This window comes from Elephas maximus, chromosome 22, assembly GCF_024166365.1.
Source record: "Elephas maximus indicus isolate mEleMax1 chromosome 22, mEleMax1 primary haplotype, whole genome shotgun sequence".
Lineage (NCBI taxonomy): Eukaryota > Metazoa > Chordata > Mammalia > Proboscidea > Elephantidae > Elephas > Elephas maximus.
The window spans coordinates 38,693,771-38,717,930 of record NC_064840.1 but is presented as its reverse complement, the minus strand read 5'-3'; the positions used below and the strand labels follow the sequence as shown (position 1 = coordinate 38,717,930).

General features: G+C 39.5%; 1 protein-coding gene across 1 annotated transcript; it reads right to left on the bottom strand.

Annotated features, from left to right (window-relative positions):
• Window positions 1–12,887: 12,887 nt before the first annotated feature.
• Window positions 12,888–22,904, bottom strand: DEFB130B (defensin beta 130B). Its single transcript, XM_049866484.1, has 2 exons — window positions 22,847–22,904; window positions 12,888–13,069 (listed from the first exon to the last, which is right to left on the bottom strand). Exons 1-2 carry the CDS (start codon window positions 22,902–22,904, stop codon window positions 12,888–12,890), a joined length of 240 nt encoding a protein of 79 aa, XP_049722441.1.
• Between the last annotated feature and the right edge of the window lie 1,256 nt (window positions 22,905–24,160).

The following is a 24,160-nucleotide window of genomic DNA, read 5'->3' as shown; positions in this document are numbered from 1 at the left end:
TGCGCCTCAGGGTTTCACCATACATATTCAGTTTGTCACCAAGTGTCTGCCAGTTTGTCATACTGTGGGAGTTTGTGTGTTGCTGTGATGCTGGAAGCTATGCCACCAGTATTCAGATACCGGCAGGGTCACCCACGGAGGAGAGGTTTCAGCTGAGCTTCTAGACTAAGACAGACTAGGAGGAAGAACCCAGCAGTCTACCTCTGAAAAGCATTAGCCAGTGAAAACCTTATGAATAACAGCAGAACATTGTATGATATAGTGCTGGAAGATGAGCCCCCCAGGTTGGAAGCAACTCAAAAGATGACTGGGGAAGAGCTGCCTCCTCAAAGTAGAGTCGAACTTAATGACGTGGTTGGAGTAAAGCTTTTGGGACCTTCATTTGCTGATGTGGCATGACTCAAAATGAGAAGAAACAGCTACAAACATCCATTAATAATTGGAACCTGGAATGTACAAAGCATAAATCTAGGAAAATTGGAAATCTTAAAAAATGAAATGGAACACATAAACATCAATATCCTAGGCATTAGTGAGCTGAAATGGACTGGTATTGGCCATTTTGAATTGGACAATTGTATAGCCTACTATGCTGGGAATGACAACTTGAAGAGAAATGGTGTTGCATTCATTGTCAAAAAGGATGTTTCAAGATCTATCCTGAAGTACAATGCTGTCAGTGATAGGATAATATCCACACACCTACAAGGAAAAACAGTTAATACGACTATTATTCAAATTTACCCACCAACCACTAGGGCCAAAGATGAAGAAATAGAAGATTTTTATCAGCTGCTGCAGTCTGAAATTGATCGAACATGCAATCAAGATGCACTGACAATTCCTGGCAATTGGAATGCAAAAGTTGGAAACAAAGAAGAAGGATCAGTAGTTGGAAAATAATGGCCTTGGTGATAGAAACAACGCTGGAGATCGAATGATAGAATTTTGCAAGGCCAACGACTTCTTCATTGCAAATACTTTCTTTCACCGATATAAACGGAGACTATACACATGGACCTCACCAGATGGAACACACAGAAATCAAATTGACTACATCTGTGGAAAGAGATGATGGAAAAGCTCAATATCATAAGTCAGAACAAGGCCAGGGGCCGACTGCGGAACAGACCATCAATTGCTCATATGCAAGTTCAAGCCGAAACTGAACAAAGTCAGAGCAAGTCTATGAGAGCCAAAATATGACCTTGACTGTATCCCACCTGAATTTAGAGACAATCTCAAGAATAGATTTGACAAAATGAACACTAGATGAGTTGTGGAATGACATCAAGGACATCATCCATGAAGAAAGCAAGAAGTCACTGAAAAGACAGGAAAGAAAGAAAAGACCAAGATGGGTGTCAGAGGAGACTCTGAAACTTGCTCTTGAGCGCCAAGCAGCAAAAGCAAAATGAAGAATTGATGAAGTAAAAGAACTGAACAGAAGATTTCAAAGGGCCTCTCAAGAAGACAAAGTATTATAATGACATGTGCAAAGAGCTGGAGATGGAAAACCAAAAGGGAAGAACACGCTCGGCATTTCTCAAGCTGAAAGAACTGAGGAAAAAATTCAAGCCTCGAGTTGCAATTGTGAAGGATTCCATGTGGAAAATATTAAATGACGCAGGGAGCATCAAAAGAAGATGGAAGGAATGCTCAGAGTCATTATACCAAAAAAAAATTAGTCGATATTCAACCATTTCAAGAGGTGGCATATGATCATGAACCGATGCTACTGAAGGAAGAAGTCCAAGCTGCTCTGAAGGCATTGGCAAAAAACAAGGCTCCAGGAATTGATGGAATATCAATTGAGATGTTTCAGCAAACAGATGCAGCACTGGAGGTGCTCACTCGTCTATGCCAAGAAATATGGAAGACAGTTTCCTGACCAACTGACTGGAAGAGATCCATATTTATGCCTATTCCCAAGAAAGGTGATCCAACTGAATGTGGAAATTATAGAACAATATCTTTAATATCACATGAAAGCAAAATTTTGCTGAAGATCATCCAAAAATGGCTGCAACAGTATATCGACAGGGAACTGCCAGAAAGTCAGGCTGGATTTAGAAGAGGATGTGGAACCAGGGATATCATTGCTGATGTCAGATGAATTCTGGCTGAAAGCAGAGAATACCAGAAGCATGTTTACCTGTGTTTTATTTATTATGCAAAGGCATTCGACTGTGTGGATCATAACAAATTATGGATAACATTGCAAAGAATGGGAATTCCAGAACACTTAATTGTGCTCATAAGGAACCTTTACATAGGTCAAGAGGCAGTTGTTGGGACAGAACAAGGGGATATTGATTGGCTTAAAGTCAGGAAAGGTGTGCCTCAGGGTTGTATTCTTTCACCACACCTATTCAATCTGTATGCCGAACATATAATCAGAGAAGCTGGACTATATGAAGAAGAACGGGGCATCAGGACTGGAGGAAGACTCATTAACAACCTGTTATGCAGATGACACAACCTTGCTTGCTGAAAGTGAAGAGGACTTGAAGCACTTACTAATGAAGATCAAAGACCACAGCCTTCAGTATGGATTACACCTCAACATAAAACAAAAATCCTCACAACTGGACCAATGAGCAACATCATGATAAACAGAGAAAAGATGAAGTTGTCAAGCATTTCATTTTACTTGGATCCACAATCAACAGCCATGGAAGCAGCAGTCAAGAAACCAAAAGACGCATTGCATTGGGTAAATCTGCTGCAAAGGACCTCTTTAAAGTGTTGAAGAGCAAAGATGTCACCCTGAAAACTAAGGCATGTCTGATCCAAGCCATGGTATTTTCAATTGCATCATATGCATGTGAAAGCTGGACAATGAATGAGGAAGACCGAAGATAGTTGATGCCTTTGAATTGTGGTGTTGGCAAAGAATATTGAATATACCATGGACTGCCAAAAGAATGGACGAATCTGTCTTGGAAGAAGTGCAGCCGGAATGCTCCTTAGAGGCAAGGATGGCGAGGCTGCATCTTACATACTTTGGACATGTTGTCAGGAGGGATCAGTCCCTGGAGAAGGACATCATGCTTGGTAGAGTACAGGGTGAGTGGAAAAGAGGAAGACCCTCAACGAGGTGGACTGACACAGTGGCTGCAACAATGAACTCAAGTATAACAACGATTGTAAGGATGGTGCAGGACCGGGCAGTGTTTCATTTTGTTGTGCATAGGGTAGCTATGAGTCGGAATGGACTCGACGGCCCGTAACAAGAACAACATTCAATCTGTATGCTGAGCAAATAATCCGAGAAGCTGGACTATATGAAGAAGAACAAGGCATCAGTATTGGAGGAAGAGTCATTAACAACTTGCATTATGCAGATGTCACAACCTTGCTTGCCAAAAGTGAAGAGGACTTGAAGCACTTACTTATGAAGATCGGAGACCACAGCTTTCAGTATGGATTGCACTTCAACATAAAGAAAACAAAAATCGAGGGGCGGAGCCAAGATGGTGGAATAGACAAACGCTTCCGTCCAGCCCTCTTTACAACAAAGACCCGAAGAAACAAGTGAAATGAATATATTTGTGACAAGCTGGGATCCCTGAGCATCAAAGGCAAGCTTAGACAACAAACTGAGGGCCGGGAAAGGAAGAGACCATTCAGAAGCGGAGAGGAGTTACCGGGTCTGAATCGCCGGGAGCCCTCAGGCACCATTCCTGGAGCGGCAGCGGTGGTGGTAGGCTGGCACTAGTGTTCAGCTGTAGTTTCCTCAGGGAGAAACAGCCAGCCACACAGCCCAATTACACCTCAGGAACCTGAGGAGAAGGGCATTCTTGGCAAAAGCTAAGTACTTGCGTATATTTTACCACGCGCCCCCCAACTCAGCTTCAGCGGCTGAATCCCTAGGCCTGAGATAGACCCTGGTGAGCACCTGGAGCTGTCCTCTGGCCTTGGAGAAGTAAAATATTTGCAACTGGGCAGAAAATATAATTTGCTAGCTCCATTGACTGGGGGAGCCCAGGACAGAAGCAGCTCCTGTCCAGGCATAAACCATCCATGGACCTTGAGCATCTTTCCCTTCTGCATGGACCTGTGTGGGCCTATTTTGGGAGAATAGGACCTTGTTGAAAAACTCCAACCATTTTAGCAGTGCGGTGGAGAGGTGGGTGTTTGATGTTTGACAGTGCTTTGCCTATTAAACAAGGTCCTCACCAACCCACAACAGGGACCTAAGGCCTGATGGCTCCACTTGGGTCGCCAAGCCACCCATGACAGGGGCCCAGGGATAACTGGTACCTCCCAGTCCTTACAACAAAATCTCTGGGTGCCCATGGTCCCTCTGCAGAGCCCACCCACCAGCACACTCTAGGGAACAGAGACGAGTTTTCCTCAGAGACACTTGGGGGTTGGTTCTCAGCCCCCTGCCTTGTTCAGAGAGTGACCCCCTGCTGCAATCAGGTACGGGTATATACGCCAATCACCCCTGCCCCTCTAAGACTGTAGGACAGAGCCTGTACCACACACTTGATGATCAGCTACCTGGAAACCTGAGCTGAATTCATACAAGAAAACTGAATGGACTCCTAGACTGATATACCTGATAACAGCTCTAGCCAGCTGGAGACAGGACACCAGAGCTCCAAAGGCAAAAATAATCAAGCTAGCTCACTCAAGCAACCCATGGGGTATACCAAAACAAAACAAAGCAAGTAGCTATGACACAGTAAGCAAGCATAAACTAATACAATAACTTATAGATGACTCGGAGACAAGAGTCAATATCAAGTCACGTAAAGAAACAGGCCATGATCACCTCAACAGGCTCTCAAAATAAAGAATCCAGGGATCTTTTAGGTGAAAGTGCATTCCTGGAATTACCAGATGCAGAATACAAAAGTTTAATATACAGAACCCTTCAAGACATCAGAAAGGAAATGAGGCAATACACAGAACAAGCCAAGGAACACACAGATAAAGCAATTGAAGAACTCAGAAAGATTATTCAGGAACATAATGAAAAGTTTAATAAAAAAGTTTAATAAGTTGGAAAAATCCATAGACAGACAGCAATCAGAAACTCAGAAGATTAACAATAAAATTACAGAATTAGATAACTCAATAGAAAGTCAGAGGAGCAGAATTGAGCAAGTAGAAGCTAGAATTTCTGAACTCGAAGATAAATCACTTGGCACTAATATATTTGAAAAAAATTAGATAAAAAATTTAAAGAAATGAAGAAACTTTAAGAATCATGTGGGACTCTATCAAGAGAAATAACCTACGAGTGATTAGAGTACCAGAACACGGAGGGATAACAGAAAATACAGAGAAAATTGTTGAGGATTTGTTGGCAGAAAACTTCCCTGATATTGTGAAAGATGAGAAGATATCTATCCAAGATGCTCACCGAACTCAACATAAGGTAGATCTTAAAAGTCACCAAGACATATTATAATCAAGCTTGCCAAAACCAAAGATAAAGAGACAATTATAAGAGCAGCAAGAGATAAAAGAAAAGTCACCTACAAGGGACAGCCAATAAGAATAAGCTTGGACTACTCGGCAGAAACCATGCGGGCAAGAAGACAATGGGATGACATATTTAAAAAATTGAAGGAAAAAAATTGCCTGCCAAGAATCATATATCCATCAAAACTGTCTCTTAAATATGAAGGTGAAATTAAAACATTTCCAGATAAACACAAGTTGAGGGAATTCGTAAAAACCAAACCAAAACTGCAAGAAATACTAAAGGGAGTTCTTTGGTTAGAAAATCAATAATATCAGGTATCAACCTGAGACTAGAACACTGGGCAGAGCAACCAGAAGTCAACTGAGACAAGGAAATCCCCCCCCCAAAAAAAAGCAAGATTAAAAAAAAAAGAAAAAAGCCCAACACAGGGTAACAGCAATGTTATTATAAAAAAAGAAGACAACATTAAAATAATAAAGAGGAACGAAAAAATGTAATCATATACCTTCCATATGGAGAGGAAGATATGGCGATACAAAGAAATAAAAGTTAGTTATAAATTTCGAAAAATAAGGGTAAATAATAAGGTAACCACAAAGGAGACAAACTATCCTACTCATCAAGGGAAAAATACAGACTCAGCAGAAACAAAATCAACAACAACAAATATGAGGAAAGGACAATATATAAAGAAAATCTACTCAGCAAATAAAATCAAGTGGGAAAAGGAAGCTGTCAACACAAAAAAAAGACATCAAAATGATAGCACTAAATTCATACCTATCCATAATTACCCTCAATGTAAATGGACTAAATGCACCAATAAAGAGACAGAGAGTGGCAGAATGGATTTAAATACAAGATCTGTCTATATGCTGCCTACAAGAGACACACCTTAGACTTAGAGACACAAACAAACTAAAACTCAAAGGATGGAAGAAAAATATATCAAGCAAACAAAAATCAAAAAAAGCAGGAGTGGCAATATTAATTTCAGACAAAATAGACATTAAAGTTAAATCCATCATAAAGGATAAGGATGGACACTCTATAATGATTAAAGGGACAATACACCAAGAAGATATAGCATATTAAATATTTATGCACCCAATGACAGGGCTGCAAGATACATAAAACAAACTCTATCAGCATTGAAAAGGGAGAGAGACAGCTCCACAATAATAGTAGGAGACTTCAACACACCACTTTCAGTGAAGGACAGGACATCTAGAAAGAAGCTCAATAAAGACACGGAAGATCTAAATGCCACAATCAACCAACTTGACCTCATACACATATACAGAACACTCCACCCAACAGCAACCAACTATACTTTCTTTTCTAGTGCACATGGAGCATTCTCTCATAAAGCAAGCCTTAGCACAATCCAAAACATTGAAATATTACAAAACATCTTCTCTGACCATAAGGCCATAAAAGTGGAAATCAATAACAGGAAAAGCAGAGAAAAGAAATCAAACACTTGGAAACTGAACAATGCCCTGCTCAAAAAAGACTGAATTATAGAAGACGTTAAGGATGGAATAAAGAAATTCATAGAATCCAATGAGAATGAAAACACTTCCTATCAGAACCTTTGGAACACAGCAAAAGCGGTGCTCAGAGGCCAATTTATATCAATAAATGCACACATCCAAGAAGAAGAAAGGCCCAAAATCAAAGAGCTATCCCTACAACTAGAACAAATAGAAAGCGAGCAATAAAAGAAACCCACAGGCACCAGAAGAAAACAAATAATAAAAATTAGAGCTGAACTAAATGAAACAGAACAGAGAAAAACAATTGAAAGAATTAACAGGACCAAAAGCTGTTTTTTTGAAAAACGCAACAAAATTGATAAACCATTGGCCAAACTGACAAAAGAAAAACAGGAGAGGAAGCAAATAACCCAAATAAGAAATAAGATGGGCGATATTACAACAGACCCAACTGAAATTAAAAGAATCATATCAGATTACTATGAAAAGCTATACTCAAATTTGAAAACCTAGAAGAAATGAATTCCTAGAAACACACTACCTACCTAAACTAACACAAACAGAGGCAGAACAACTAAATAGATCCATAACAAAAGAAGAGATTGAAAAGGTAATTAAAAAACTCGCAACAAAAAAAAAGCCCTGGTCCAGACGGCTTCATTACAGAGTTCTACCAAACTTTCAGAGAAGAGTTAACACTACTACTACTAAAGGTATTTCAGAGCATAGAAAAGGATGGAATACTACCAAATTCATTCTATGAAGCCACCATATCCCTGATACCAAAACCAGGTAAAGACACCACAAGAAAAGAAAATTATAGACCTATATCCTTCATGAATGTAGATGCAAAAATCCTCAACAAAATTCTAGCCAATAGAATTCAACAACATATCAAAAAAATAATTCACATTGACCAAATGGGATTCATACCAGGTATGCAGGGATAGTTCAACACTAGAAAAACAATTAATATAATCCACCACATAAATAAAACAAAAGATAAAAATCACATGACTTTATCAATTGATGCAGAAAAGGCATTTGACAAGCTTCAACACTCATTCATGATAAAAACTCTCAGCAAAATAGGAATAGGACAATTTCTCAACATAATAAAGGGCATTTATACAAAGCCAACAGCCAACATCACCCTAAATGGAGAGAGCCTGAAAACATTCCCACTGAGATCAGGAACCAGAAAAGGATGCCCTTTATCACCACTCTTATTCAACATTGTGCTGGAAGTCCTAGCCAGAGCAATTAGGCTAGATAAAGAAATAAAGGGCATCCAAATTGGCAAGGAAGAAGTAAAAGTATCTCTGTTTGCAGATGACATGATCCTATACACAGAAAACCCTAAGGAATCCTCAAGAAAACTATTGAAACTAATAGAAGAGTTCAGCAGAGTATCGGGATACAAGATAAACATACAAAAATCAGTTGGATTCCTCTACACAAAAAGAACATTGAAGAGGAAATCACCAAATCAATGCCATTTACAGTAGCCCCCAAGAGGATAAAATACTTAGGAATAAATCTTACCAGAAATGTAAAAGACTTATACAAAGAAAACTACAGTACACTTCTGCAAGAAACCAAAAGAGACTTACGTAAGTGGAAGAACATACCTTGCTCATGGATAGGAAGACTTAACATTATATAAATGTCTCTTCTACCAAAAGCGATCTATACATTTAATGCAATTCCAATCCAAATCCCAACGACATTCTTTAATGAGATACAGAAACAAACCGCCAATTTCATATGGAAGAGAAAGTGGCCCTGGATAAATAAGACATCACTGAAAAAGAAGAACAAAGTGGGAGGCCTTACTTTACCTGATTTTAGAACCTATTATACCGCCACAGGAGTCAAAACAGCCTGGTACTTGTACAATAACTGATACATGGACGAATGGAACAGAATTGAGAATCCGGATATAAATCCATCCACATGTGAGCAGTTGATATTTGACAAAGGCCCCAAAACAGTTAAATGGGGAAAAGACAGTCTTTTTAACCAATGGTGCTGGCATAACTGGATATCCATCTGCAAAAAAATGAAACAAGACCCATACCTCACTCCATGCACAAAAACTAACTCAAAATGGATCAAAGACCTAAATATAAAATCTAAAATGATAAAGATCATGGAAGAAAAAATAGGGACAATGTTAGGAGCCCTAATACATGGCATAAACAGTATAGAAAACATTATAAAGAAGGTAGAAGAAAAACGAGATAACTGGGAGCTCCTAAAAATCAAACACTTATGCTCATCCAACGACTTCACCAAAAGAGTAAAAAGACTACCTACAGACTGGGAAAAAGTTTTTAGCTATGACATTTCCGATCAGCGCCTGACCTCTAAAATCTACATAATACTGTAAAAACTCAACTGCAAAAAGACAAATAACCCAATTAAAAAGTGGGCAAAAGATATGAACAGACACTTCACTAAAGAAGACATTCAGGTAGCTAACACATATATGAGGAAATGTTCACGATCATTAGCTATTAGAGAAATGCAGATCAAAGCTACAATGAGATTACATCTCACTCCAAGAAGGCTGGCATTAATCCAAAAACACAAAATAATAAATGGTGGAGAGGCTGTGAAGAGATTGGAACACTTCTACACTGCTGGTGGGAATGTAAAATGGGACAACCACTTTGGAAATCGATTTGGCACTTCCTTAAAAAGCTAGAAATAGAACTACCATACGATCCAGCAATCCCACTCTTTGGAATATATGCTAGAGAAATAAGAGCCTTTACAGGAACTGATATATGCACACCCATGTTTATTGCAGCACTGTTTGCGATAGCAAAAACATGGAAGCAACCAAGGTGCCCATCAACGGATGAACGGATAAATAAATTATGGTATATTCACACAATGGAACACATCGATAAAGAGCAGTGAGGAATCTGTGAAACATTTCATAACATCGAGAAACCTGGAAGGCATTATGCTGAGTGAAATTAGTCAGTTGCAAAAGGACAAATATTGTATAAGACCACTACTATAAGAACTTGAGAAATAGTTTAAACTGAGAAGAAAACATTCTTTTGTGGCTACGGGAGAGGGGAGGGAGGGAGGATGGGAGAGGGGTATTCACTAATTAGATAGTAGATAAGAACTACTTTAGGTGAAGGGAAAGACAGCACACAGTACAGGGGAGGTCAGCATAATTGGACTAAACCAAAAGCAAAGAAGTTTCCTGAATAAACTGAATGCTTCAAAGGCCAGCGTAGCAGGGGCAGGGGTCTGGGGACCATGGTTTCAGGGTACATCTAAGTCAATTGGTATAATAGAATCTATTAAGAAAACATTCTGCATCCCACCTCGGAGAGAGGCATCTGGGGATCTTAAACACTAACAATCGGCCATCTAAGATGTATTAATTGGTCTCAACCCACCTGGTTCAAAGGAGAATGAAGAACACCAAGGACACAAGGTAATAACGAGCACAAGAGACAGAAAGGGCCACATGAACCAGAGACTACATCATCCTGAGACCAGAAGAACTAGATGGTGCCCGGCTACAATCGATGGCTGCCCTGATGGGGAACACAAAAGAGCACCCCTGAGGGAGCAGGAGAGCAGTGGGATGTAGACCCCAAGTTCTTATAAGTCCAGACTTAATGGTCTGACTGAGACTGGAAGGACCCTGGTGGTCATGGACCCCAGACCTTCTGTTGCCCCAGGACAGGAACCATTCCCGAAGCCAACTCTTCAGACATGGATTGGACTGGACAATGGGATGGAGAGGGATGCTGGTGAGGCGTGAGCTTCTTGGATCAGGTGGACACTTGAGACTATGTTGGCATCTCCTGCCTGTAAGGGGGATGAGAGGGTGGAGGGGGTTAGAAGCTGGTGAAAAGGTGCGAAAAGGCACGAAAAGAGAGAGTGGAGGGAGAGAACAGACTGTCTTATTAGGGGGGAGAGTAGTTGGGAGTGTGTAGCAAGGTGTATATGGGTTTTTGTGTGAGAGACTGTCTTGATTTGTAAACTTTCACTTAAAGCACAATAAAAATTATTTAAAAAAACCTTAAAATATAAAAAAAAGAAAACAAAAATCCTCACAGCTGGACCAATGAGCAACATCATGATAAATGGAGGAAAGATTGAAGTTGTCAAGGATTTCATTTTACTGGGATCCACAATCAACACCAATGGAAACAGCAGTCAAGAAATCAAATGATGCATTGCATTGGGTAAATCTGCTGCAAAGCACCTCTTTAAAAAGTTGAAAAGCAAAGATGTTACCTTGAAGACTAAGATGCACCTGACCCAAGCACGTCATATGCATGGGAAAGCTGAACAATGAATAAGGAAGACGGAAGATAGTTGATGCCTTTGAATTGTGGTGTTGGCAAAGATTATTGAATATACCATGGACTGCCAGAAGAATGAACAGATCTGTCTTGGAAGAAGTACAACCAGAATGCTCCTTAGAAGCAAGGATGGCGAGACTGCATCTTACATACTTTGGACATGCTGTCAGGAGGAATCAGTCCCTGGAGAAAGACATCGTGCTTAGCAAAGTAGAGGGTCAGCGGAAAAGAGCAAGACCCTCAACGAGCTGGACTGACACAGTGGCTGCAAAAATGAGCTCAAGCATAACAACGATTGTAAGGATGGCACAGGACTCGGCAGTGTTTCGTTCTGTTGTGCATAGGGTCGCTATGAGTTGGAACCGACTCGACGGCACCTAACAACAACTGTTATTGTCATTTAATTATTAGAGAATCTCTGAAATACTATGTTGGACAATGTAGTGGCACACTGAGATGAGAAAAAGAATAAGGTGTGACTTTTCAGCTACAGGTGGGAAGTGTTTTGGAGAAGATTTAATTAATGTATTATTCTGAGACCAAATTCTATGCTGCTCATGAGTGGTTCTAAGGACATATTGGACAGAACAATGGTTATTATTGAGGAAGCAGCTCCATGGAGGTGGACTGGGAATTATTTTAATAGACATGTGATCTCTCCTTTGCGTAGGGGAGTAGCCCGCCTCCCCTGATTGATTGACCATGATCTTTATGGTTAAGAGAAAAAAAAAAACTTGTATATTTTGTTCGCGAAGTAACTTGTTCTTACTCTAGAAAATTCTTGCCATATTTACAGTTCTGATGCCATGTAACACTGCTGGCCTCTTTCTGGCCCTTTAATTGCCTTAGCTTCGGAAAACGGAGTTATTGGATAGTGTATACGGGAAGAATTACTTGGACATGCTTAGTTCTCATTTCTACTTTTTTTTCTTTGTGGGAGTGCATTTACTTGTAGGGAGCAGGTATTCTATTCTATTCCTCCAGTAGAATAGTGCATGGAGCAAGGCAGTGGGGCAGGAGGAGTGGTGGAAAATGGAGACCTGCCCCAGTTCAGTGTTGGCATGACTGGGTGGATAGCGTGCCTAATTCTCAGGTGCAGTATTAGCAAGACCACTTTGTTAGCAGACATTATTCCATATCCTGTAATTCATATCCATGTTAGTAATGAAAGTGATACTTAGCCTCCAACTTCTACGATTATTATTATTTTCTAACTTTTTCAGAACTGGATGTGAAAAAGAATTGTTATCCCATTTCAGATAATCAAACACTATCTTCTGCTATTTTATACCCTTATTATTTTGTACATGTAAAATTTTTATCTTTATCTCTTCTTGGTAAATCAAATATAAAATATTATACAAAAATTTTTAGGGTATGAGGTTGCTCTATTATTTTGTTTAGTCTTGCAGTTCTTAAGAAGCCTACATGTGCATCAAGAAGAAATGTCCTGAGGATCAGTACATATAGAATTAGGACATTTATTTCCAGTCAAGGGTGAAAATTAACTGGGTTAAACAAAACCCAAACCCACTGTCACAGGAGTCTTCAAAAATGTATCCACGGGTTCTGGAATTCAAAGAGTTTACAGTTTGTTCACATCTAAGGAGATTTTGCTTTGGGAACTGGCGTTGCATAGGGTTCGAATATCCACCATTTCCTACAGCATTTTTTTTCATGATTACACACACCGATGGTATCATCTGTGGAGGTGCATCCATTGTCTTTGCACACCCCTTTCAAAAGAACACATTGTTTTTGCCCCGGAACAACACCAGTCCTTGCTGCACAGGAAGAGATTTGACAATATCATTAATGTACTATCCAATTATTGGAAATGTACAGAAAACAATAAACTCTCAGAAGATGCTTTGGGATAGAAAAGATGATAGATAAGTGAAATGATCACTTAGGCAGAAAAAGTGTCTTTTTTTTGGTTAAGAATGTGGGACCACCACACTTTGGAGGGGTTGGCTGACTTCTAGAACCCTTGATGGAGGTTGTTCTCACCTGGGGCAATACTTTAAGTAATGAGGGGGTTATTTGTTGTCACCATGACTCGGGCAGTGTGTCCTTGGCTTTTATTGGGTAAGGCATAAATTGCTAAATTTCCTGCCATCCGTAAGACTCAATAAATTACCTCCACTAAGAAGCACTTTTTCGAAGTATCCATTGTCTTGGCAAAATAGGTCCATTGTATCCATTCTTCCACTTTTCTGCCTGTGCTTACATCATCCTTATCATATGGCACATGTTCTCGTCTCCATCTCTTTTATAGAAAGCCTGTCAATCCTTCAGATACTACCTTAACTAATTTCCCTGTTTCGGGACCATGCAAGAAATACTTTTCTTATGTTGCTTAGAGCTCCTTATATGTAGATTCACAGAGAGAATTCTTCTCAGAGCTGAAAGGTAGGACATTGGTATTTTTCCTGAAATATATATACGTGTTTTCTTAATTAGGCTGCTGAGAAGTACATAACTGTTTTTGCCAATACGGTAGCTTCCTTTAGACTCAGTAGCAATTCTCTAGCATTACTACCCTTGTGGATCACAGTGGATGACAAGAGAGATACTTTGGCTTATGTCCATCAACAGAAGTTAGTTCCTGAACATCCTGTTAACCCACCTGTATCTCATTTTGTCTGTACTATTTTTTATCCTGTAATATAATGACACTGACCAGCTTCTTTGCTGCCTAACTCCTACAGCTTGACTAATAGATTGATGACTGTTGTGGCTCTGAATCTTGATTCTTTTTGTATTTAAGCTAGGCTATTTTTTTTTTATTGTTATTGCTTCTCCTTTTTGTGGAAGAATACCCATAACCAAAGAATCCAGTGTCATCTTTTGGAACTGAGAAGCTATGTAAGACTGTGTTCTACCCTCCTTAGAACTTCAGCCTGTTACAGCCTGCTGTTACACTCTGATATCAGGCTCCAGTCCAGTGCCATCAAGTCAATTGTGACCCATAGCTGTCGCATAGGACAGGGTACAAGTGCCCCATAGGGTTTCCAAGGCTGTAATCTTTGTAGAAACAGATTACCACATCTTTCTCCAGCAGAGCTACTGGTGGGTTGGAACTGCAGATCTTTCAGTTAGCAGTCGAGCACTTAACTACTGTGCCATCGGGACTCCCTGATATCAGGATATCAGTCCCTAAACTCAGTGTCTGAGCAGCGAAAGAGAATGCCATAATGAGAGAGTTGAATAATATCTTGTGCCACCTTCTCTTTGCCAAAACAATTCTGAAAGAAAAGTTGTCATCATTCAGGGAGAGGACTGAAATCTCACCAGCCAGTTGTGGAAGGCACTGGCTCAGCTACCTTGTCTACACACAGTACAGGCTTCAAGCAGTCCTGTTGCCAGCTGTTGTCGTCTCCCCCGATAATTTCATCCAAGCTGTCAGTGCAACACCTGGTGAAATCATTAGGTTTCATAATAAACAAAAGTTAAGGGTTTTAGTACTGGGCCAATCATAGTAAGAGGCAGAGTCAGGTATCAAGGATGCCTCTGCATATGGCCTTAGATGCATCCTATGTAGAACTATGTGCAAGCCTGCAGATTAAGCCAAGAGAGTTAACTTCTTTCCAGCAGTGCAGTCTTATTGCCCACTGAACTGCTAAATTCAACTTCCTGATATTATTTATGGCTTATAATGGTACCACTCTTTGCTTGGGAGATGACATTAGCTTGAATCAAAAGGGCATAGAACAATTAATCCCACCAATGTTGGGTTTCCTGCTAAGTATGAGGCATTTATGGAGGTATTCTCTGAGGAGGAAGCCAAACAGTTATAATCTCCTTCTCTCCTTATCTCCAATGACTGTGATATTTCGGCATGCTCAGAGCACTAGTTTAAGTCAAGCAGCATTTCCTCCTGGATATTAACATTTATTTTCAGAACTGTTAGTATAAGAATAGACATACAGAGCAACAGAGCAAAATGGCTCTCTAGTAGACTCCAGAATTTATATGATATTTATAGGAGCCTTAGTGGATCAGTGGTTAAGAGCTCAGGCTGCTGACCAAAAGGTCGGCAGTTTGAATCCAGCAGCCACTCCTTGGAAACCCCACGGGGCAGTTCTACTCTGTCCTATAGGGTCAGTATGAGTTGGAATTGACTTGACAGTAATGAGGAAATTGGTTATAAAGGTTGTATTACATGATAGTGGGAGGAAGAAAGCATATGAAAATTTGCTATCCTCAAAACAAACAATTTAGGTGCTCACTTTGTATTATATTACAGCATGAAAAAATTAGGGAAAAAATAGAGTTACACTAAAATAAAAGGCCATATAATGGAATATTTGTCTAATCTCTAAAAGTAAATAACTTTCTCAGCATTAGAACTCATTGAATTTTTAGCTTTTATATTTTCTGTGATAGTGGTGTTGGATAGCATTATGGATTGAATTGTGTTCCTCAAAAATGTATGTCAACTTGGCTAGACCGTGATTCCCAGTATTTTATGGTCGTGCACCATTTTGTGATCTAAAGTGATTATTCTGTGTTGTAAATCCTAACCTCTATGATGTTAATGAGGCAGAACTTAATCTATAGGACTAGATTGTATCTTGAGTCAATCTGTCTTGACATATAAAAGAGAAAAGTGAGCAAAGAGGGACTTCATCCCACCAAGAAGGAAGAGCCAGGAGTGGAGCGAGTCTTTTGGATCTGAAGCTCCTGCACTGAGAAGCTCCTAGGCCAGAGGAAGATTGATGACAGGGCTCTTCCCCCGAAATCAACAGAGAGAGAAAGCCTTCCGCTGGAGCTGGTGCCCTGAATTCGGACTCTAGCATCCTAGACTGTGAGAGAATAAATTTCTGTTTTTTAAAGCCATCCATTTATGGTATTTCTGTTATAGCAGCACTAGATAACTAATACACATAGTAATTGGATGGCAGTAGGCTATTCCTGAAATTTTATCCAACCAAGAGATAGACTATCAATTCTCTTTTCTCTAGGCAATGCAGAGTTCAAGCTGTCTTCTGCTGTTGTCCAGTGGCCTGTAATAAAACCCAAACCAAACCCACTGCCATTGAGTCGATTCTGACTCTTAGAGACCCTACAGGACAGAGTAGAACTTCCCCATAGAGTTTCCAAGGAGCGCCTGGCGGATTCAAACTGCTGACCCTTTGGTTAGCAGCCATAGCACTTAACCACTACGCCACCAGGGTTTCAATATTATGTTGTTCTCCAAAGTCAATATGAGAAGAAGCTGTTGTTTTTAGTTCTCAGGGAAGGCTAGTGAATCAATTGAATAGTTATGGCATTCTAACCTTTTAACGCCCATATTCTCAGAACTTTTTTTATTATCTATAGAAAAACATATGTATGGATGGAGATATATATATATATGTACATGAATTTTTCAGTCTTCTCTAGGATACCAAGGATTTTCTGCAGAGACATACAAGGATATACGATGGCATATATTTTAGTAGTGACCATTTAACATTCATTAGATTGTAGGTTGGTGAACTAGTATTTTCTTACTTGAATCAAGTAGTTTCCCTGGAGAGATTTTCTTCGTAAAAACATTTTTTTTTTTTTTTTAATTTCACCTGATACTTTTGTAAATAAATCTTTAACAAAATTCTCAGTGAATAACTATCTGGTATAAGAGTTATCACCCAGCTGACCAACAAAGAAATTCCTCTTCTTTGACCCAAAGAGTGTTCCAAGCCTCATTTGATATAGGTTCAAAAACATCTCAATATGGGAAAGTAAGGCATTCTGACCTTTTGATCTAATTGAATATTTTCTGTTCACAAGAGTTTTGGCCCTTGGAAAGGGATTTTATCCTGTCTAGAATGACAAGATCTTTGTTTAATCCGTTCTGGCATGAGTACTTTGGGAGGATGAAAGGAGAGTTGATCTCACCTGCCCTGGAAGAAGGACTTGTCAGGGCTTGAATAACAGGCCTCTGCAGGATTCTTGTCGTATCTATGGGTAGACTAACTCTGCTTCTAATTGCAAATAACCTGTTGTTCCTCACCCTTTCTTTTTGTTGTTATCTGTTTGTTTTCACTTTTCAAACTTGCTTCAAAGTTGATGTTCTTTGCAACAGCCTGGCTACATACTAACATTCTGTTTTGTCATTTGAGTTTCTTTTCCTGATCCTCCTTTTTGTCTTCTTTGTACTGAACCACGTAACACATGCTCAGTGCCTGTTCTGACACTGATGCCCCATCTCTCTCAGCTCCTGGCTGTTAGTCATCATTCCTTTCCCTGTTTTTGGGCTTTTTCCAGCCACCTGCCATTCCTGAGTTATAATACTAATTGCTTTTTGTGGCCATGATTTAAAATCATCCATTCTCTCTGGATCATTAGTATTGCCAAAGCTAGCCTGATAAAACATCTGGTTAGCTGGGGAAAAAAAACTAATAGTAGTGACAATCACTCATTTAGCACTTATTTTGTGTCAGATGTTATTCTATGCACTGACATTGACTAGCTCAGGTCAGTCCTGTTATTATGCCTGTTGTACAGAGGAGGCAACTGAGGAGTACAGAGGTCATGCAGCTTGCATAGAGTTAGTAAACTCCAGAGCTAGGATTTGGACACACCAGCACTCTGCTCTGTGGCCCCTAAAATTAAGATTGTTAGTGCTGCATTTCTGAGAGGACAGAAATCTTCAGCAAGCAGAAACTAACGAAATTTATTCCAGAAACAGAAGGTGGAAACTTATGGCAAAGACTCCTTAGGTTGAGGGAGTGGATAAGCTGCAGTCAAACAAAATCAGAAGCTTACATATCTTACATCGTAAAAACAGATACCTGGCAAACAGTGAACAGTCTCTCATTTCACTGGTGGGTGCCAAAATTATTTATCAAGAACTTACTATGTGCCCAGCATGATACCAAGAATACCTCAAGGAGATAACGATTGAATCCTCAAATCTCCAGAGCTGAGGAGTAGTGCTGAAGGAGAATTTGAGTTCTACCAGGTCTATCAGACTCACATCTATTATTGCTTTGGAGCTCTGATCCTCAAGGTTTCTGCCTATGGATTCTGAGTCCTTCATGCCTTCAGCAATACATTTTTCTCACACCTCTATTGGTTTTTGTCTTATACTTCACAATCATACCTTAATGAAGTGAGGATTTTGGTGCCTAGAAGAGGAATTTATTGTAAAGATTATGGATGTCCATATTACAGATAGGAACACAAAGGAAAGTAGAGATTTTGGGTAGTGCACATTTTCAAGTCAAAACAAGATTATGACTTAGAGAATCCTCATAAAACTGAATTAAGCTTAGTTACTTTTAGATCACAGTAATGACCAGATCAAAAAGTTACCTTGAGATTACAGTAATTACTAGATCAAAAAGTTAGAATCTTTTGATTTCCAAATTCCCTATGATGTTTATTTCCTTTATCTGTTTTCACACAGTTGCTGGTTGTTTCTCAGGTTAAACTTGGTGTGCTTACTTCAAAAGGTGACTATCTCTAGGTCAGAAAAGAAGGAACTATAAACTTGAAACTTTTTCCGTGGTGGAATCAAGAAAAGAGACACTCTGGAGAAAGACTAGTGACAGTTGTAAAATAAGGGAAAGATATGTCAATGAAACCTGTTAGAGTTTGAGGGCTACCTAGGGCCCATAGATAACTCTAGTTTATGTGCATAAACCAAAATCTCCTTGGTGATCTAGATACCAGTAATTACTATTGATAATTACAGTTTCCCATGGTATAAATCCTGACTGACTTGCTCTTCTCATTCCTAAAGTGCCCCTTACGAACTTAACATTAATACATAACTTTTACTTTGGCATAATCCAGTGAAAATGTTTGGCAAGCTTTTAGTACAAACTAGTGCCCTCACATAGTGGCCTTCTTCCAGTTCCTTAAATACACTGTGTTCTTTTCTGCATCAGCGCATCGCACTGGCCTCTTCCTGGCTCCTTGCAAGGAATCCATTAACTACTTATCTTTCAGTTTTCAGCTCTAAAGGCCTTGTGGAAGTCTTTTCTGACATTGCGAGTAGGTCATGACCTATTTTGTAGGCACTCATAATACTCCTTTCCTTTTCTCAGCATTTATTACAGAGTGTGCATACTAGGCATTCTTCTCTAAAGCTCAAACATCATGAGCTCTCCCAGCAGGACCTTGCTGCACTCCCTGTACCCTAGTCGGTTGCTTTATAATTATATATTAATTTGTGTAATCATTTGATTAATATCTGTCCCCTATATTGAGAGAAGACACTGTTTCTATTGTTTCCTGTTGTATCTGGGTATCTAGCACCCCCCCCAAAAAAAAAACAAACTCAGTACCGTCGAGTCGATTCCGACTCATAGCAACACTATCGGACAGAGTAGAACTGCCCCATAGAGTTTCCAAGGAGCGCCAAGTGGATTTGAACTGCCAACCCTTTGGCTAGCAGCCATAGCACTTAACCACTATGCCACCAGGGTTCCCGGTATCTAGCACAGTGTCAGTAAAATATTAGGTGCTCAATAAATATTTGATACTATTGAATACAGTTAAGTATCCATTGATACCCCCCAGTCTCTTTCTCTGTTTCTCTCTCTCATACACAGACATACACACAGACACACGTGTGTGCGTGTGCATACTAGGCATTCTTCTCTAAAGCTCAAACATCATGAGTTCTCCCAGCAGGATCTTGCTGCCCTCCCTTTACCCTAGTCAGTTGCTTTATAATTATATATTAATTTGTGTAATCATTTGATTAATATCTGTCCCCTATATTGAGAGAAGACACTGTTTCTATTGTTTCCTGTTGTATCTGGGTATCTAGCACCACCCCCCCAAAAAAAAACAAACTCAGCACCGTCGAGTCGATTCCGACTCATAGCGACACTATCGGACAGAGTAGAACTGCCCCATAGAGTTTCCAAGGAGCGCCAAGTGGATTTGAACTGCCAACCCTTTGGCTAGCAGCCATAGCACTTAACCACTATGCCACCAGGGTTCCCGGTATCTAGCACAGTGTCAGTAAAATATTAGGTGCTCAATAAATATTTGATACTATTGAATACAGTTAAGTATCCATTGATACCCCCTAGTCTCTTTCTCTGTTTCTCTCTCTCATACACAGACATACACACAGACACACGTGTGTGCTTGTGCATACTAGGCATTCTTCTCTAAAGATCAAACATCATGAGCTCCCCCAGCAGGACCTTGCTGCACTCCCTATACCCTAGTCAGTTGCTTTCCATTTTTTTCCAGAATGGTTGTAGCTACTTACTGATTTTTCCCTCCCATATCGCAATAATTCTTATACCCTATCTGCTCCCAGGGAAACCCTGGTGGGGTATGGTTAAGAGTTCGGCTGCTAACCACAATGTCGGCAGTTGGAATTCACCAGCCACTCCTTGGAAACTGTATGGGGAAGTTCTACTCTGTCCTTTAGTATTACTATGAGTCTAATCAACAGCAATGGATTTTAGACCTGCTCCCAGAGTCAAAAAGTTCTAAGATCCAAAAGCTTTCAGCTACAGGCTGTACTACAGTAATGGAGATAGAAGCAAAGACTAATGGCAACAGAGGGTACAGTGAAATTTAACTCATGATGTTCAGCATAATGCCTTGGCATAGAGAGAGAGCAAATGGTATGGAAGATAGCATCCCTGAAGAATATTTTTTATCCATTGTACATGCTTTTGCTTCTTTTAGTTCTCTTACATAATTATCGACTTTAGCCTATTTTTGACTAAATTTTCCTTATCATTAGATGTACTATTGTATCTGTGATTACCTGGTCTTGTCATTATTATATTAATTTTTCTAAATCTCAGACCTAGGTTTCTTCTGATATTTTAGTTCCATACCTTCCTTCTGGCCTTTGCTCTGGATCATCCATTTTCTCAGTTTGCTTCCCACTCTAAGACTGAAACATATCCATATCTCTTGTCCCACCCTCATATAGTGGCTTTTTTTTTTTTTTTTGCCAAACCCTCACTTTCAGGAGGTCCAACCCTCCTTTACCTTTTTCTTTTAAGACCAGGCTTATAACATGGGCTGTAACACTGCTCAGAGATAGTCATTTATGTTGAAATGAATTTAGCCTAGCCGGTGGAGGACAAACATGAGCAAAAAGGATATTCACTCATTAAACCATACAAACTTAAGTATCTTGGAGCAGCAAGTGCTTCCAGCTATCTGAGAATTTATTGTTATTTATTTAATTTTAGGGCATACGGTTCAGGAGGATCTAGACCAATAATAATGCCAGAGCATTAAGCTTATGCCTAACTCAATCATTGAAGAATTTGGACTCAAGTGAAGTAGGACGTTTCCAAGACATAAAAAGTTTCCATAAAAGGAAACTTAAAACACTCCTTAGGGCCCTCAATATCTAATTAAAGCATTTGGAGGCAAAAAGTCTTACATGGATCAAGATTATCATTTTTATTTGTATATCCACAACTGTGGATTGCTGAAAATAATGTTGACCCAGATACAAAGATCCTTGATTCTAGCTCTGGTGTTGCTACTACCAGTGCGACCTTGGAAAAATCATATATTTTTTAATGTGGACATTGGTTCCCTTATCTGTAAAGTTAAGAGATCATTAAAGTGGCTTCTATTTTTAAGTCACTACAATCACATAATTTTACATCTAGATTCACTACAAATGTGTCTCACCATAGCTGTGTCTCCTTCTGATAGAAGTTTCAAACCAAAAAAGAATTACTTAAACTCCTGCAGAAGGAGACAACTACGTATCAGGTAGATCCCAAAATATCCACGGGTTAGGCAAAGATCAGACAGGCAAATAGATTTGATTATATTTAACAGAATTTCAGAGATGAGGAAAGGTGAGCAGTTAGTTATCCAGACTTTATATATTCATTGACCACAGAAAATACCTTCAGGAATCAGCTCTTACCAGAATCTAGAGGAAGCAGCTTGAAGATTGCTATAGTCCCCTTTTCCTTTGATTCTATGTTTTAGTATTCAAACTTCTAAATCATGGTAACTAAGCATGCAACTCAGATTCTTAAGAGGCTTCTTCCATTATCTGCCTAATGCTTAAATTTTTGCCATTGAAGATTTAGTCTACTGATTTTGCTTTTCCAAAATTCCCCCGATCTCAAATTTCTACTGTTCTTTTATAGCTTGATGTATTCTTGTCTTGTTGAGCTCTGTCTTATTTGCCTAACAAATCAACCCTTCACAGGTATTCCTCACCAATAGACTCTGTATCACCTCCATTCACTAACCAACTCAGGACCTATGGCTGCCATTTTTGCTCTGCCTTTTGGAGAGTAGACCCTTGGAGTTATCTACTTGCCTTATATACTAATGTTTAAGCCACTTGTCAAAGTTTCTCCACCTTTATCTTGTCAATTAGGACATATTTTCTAATCATGGAGCTCTTGGATCTTATTTTTCTGAAGACAAAACTCTTTGTCCTGAATCTCAATTTTGGCCTCATCAGTTCTAAGGGAGATGATGATTGTGTTGGATTTATGAATCCCCAAAGCCGTGCATTGGTTTCCATGTTGGGATGGTGACTGTATAATTGAACAGACTATTTGGCCACCTAAGACCTCTGTCTCTGCAATCTTTCACCATCTTACCTTTTGGTATTATAGTCTCAAAGAGGAGTAGAACAGAAAGAAGGAAATAAAGTCTCATGACTGAGTGCCCAGTGAAGAGGTGTGTGATGAGGAACGATGGAACACAAACGCTTTTATTTACTTCTGAGGTCCTGAGGTTTCTCTTGGTTGGTGAAGCTTAGAAAATAAAACAACTTCCATTGGAATATTTCCAAACCCTGAAGTCTCTAAAATTGGTGACAAATTAACTTAATTTTAGAAAACCAGATGGCTAACCATTTAATTTTCGTATTTTTTTAGAAGTCAGTACTTTTAGCCAATCTTCTTTTGAGGGCACAAAAAAGTAAGGTGATGTGAGCGTATAAAGCCCTCATTACCAAAAGTTCTCTAATCTGCAAGTGAACTCCTCCATAATAGACTCTTTTTCACAATAAAGATAAGAGAATTGCCTCAGGCCTATTTTTTTAAAATCTGATTTTTTTCATTAAGTCAGTCCTTAAAAGAGGGGTCCATATCACATATGTACAATGTTCTTAATAGCATATGGCAGATACACTAGTTCACATTGAAAACAAACGTTTTCTCTTTTTTTTATTGATCCTCTGCATAACTGTCTCATATAACAAAAGTGGCGAGATCAGGAGGAGTAGAAGATCCAAGATAGAATGAAGAGTACTGTCCTAGTTATCCAGTGTTGCTATAACAGAAATAGCACAAGTGGATGGCTTTAACAAAGAGAAATTCACTCTCTCACAGTCTAGGAGGCTAGAAGTCCAAATTCAGGTGCCAGTTGCAGGGGAAGGCTTTCTTTCTTTGTTGGTTCTGGGGGAAGGTCCTTATCATCAATCTTCCCCTGGTCTAGGAGCTTCTCAGGTGCAGCGGTCCAGGTCCAAAGGACAACCTCTGCTCCCGGCACTGCTTTCTTGGTGGTGCGACATAACCATTTCTCTCTGCTCGCTTCTGTCTTTTATATCTCAAAAAAGATTGACTCAAGACACAGTCCAGTCTTGTAGACTGAGTCTTGCCATATTAACATAACTGCAGCTAATTCCATCTCATTAACATCATAGAGGTAGGATTTATAACACATAGAAAAATCACATCAGAAGGCAAAATGGTGGATAATCACATCAGAAGGCAAAATGGTGGATAATCACACAATACTGGATATCATGGCTGAGCCAAGCTGACACATATTTTATATATATTTTTTACTGTACTTTGCATGAAGGTTTATGGAACAAACTAGTTTCTCATCAGTCAGTACACACAATTGTTCTATGACATTGCTTAACAATCCAATGAAATGTCAACATTCTCCCCTCTCAGCCATGG

What these genes read in the sequence shown, in the direction of transcription:
- DEFB130B (XM_049866484.1), bottom strand. Translation starts at nt 22,904, where the DNA reads ATGAGACTTTATTTCCTTCTTTCTGTTCTACTCCTCTTTGAGACTATA. An exon ending in TGAGACTATAATACCAAAAG is followed by an intron (nt 13,070 to 22,846) that starts GTAAGATGGTGA and finishes CTTCCTGTGCAG; the next exon opens with CAAGGACTGGTGTTGTTCCG.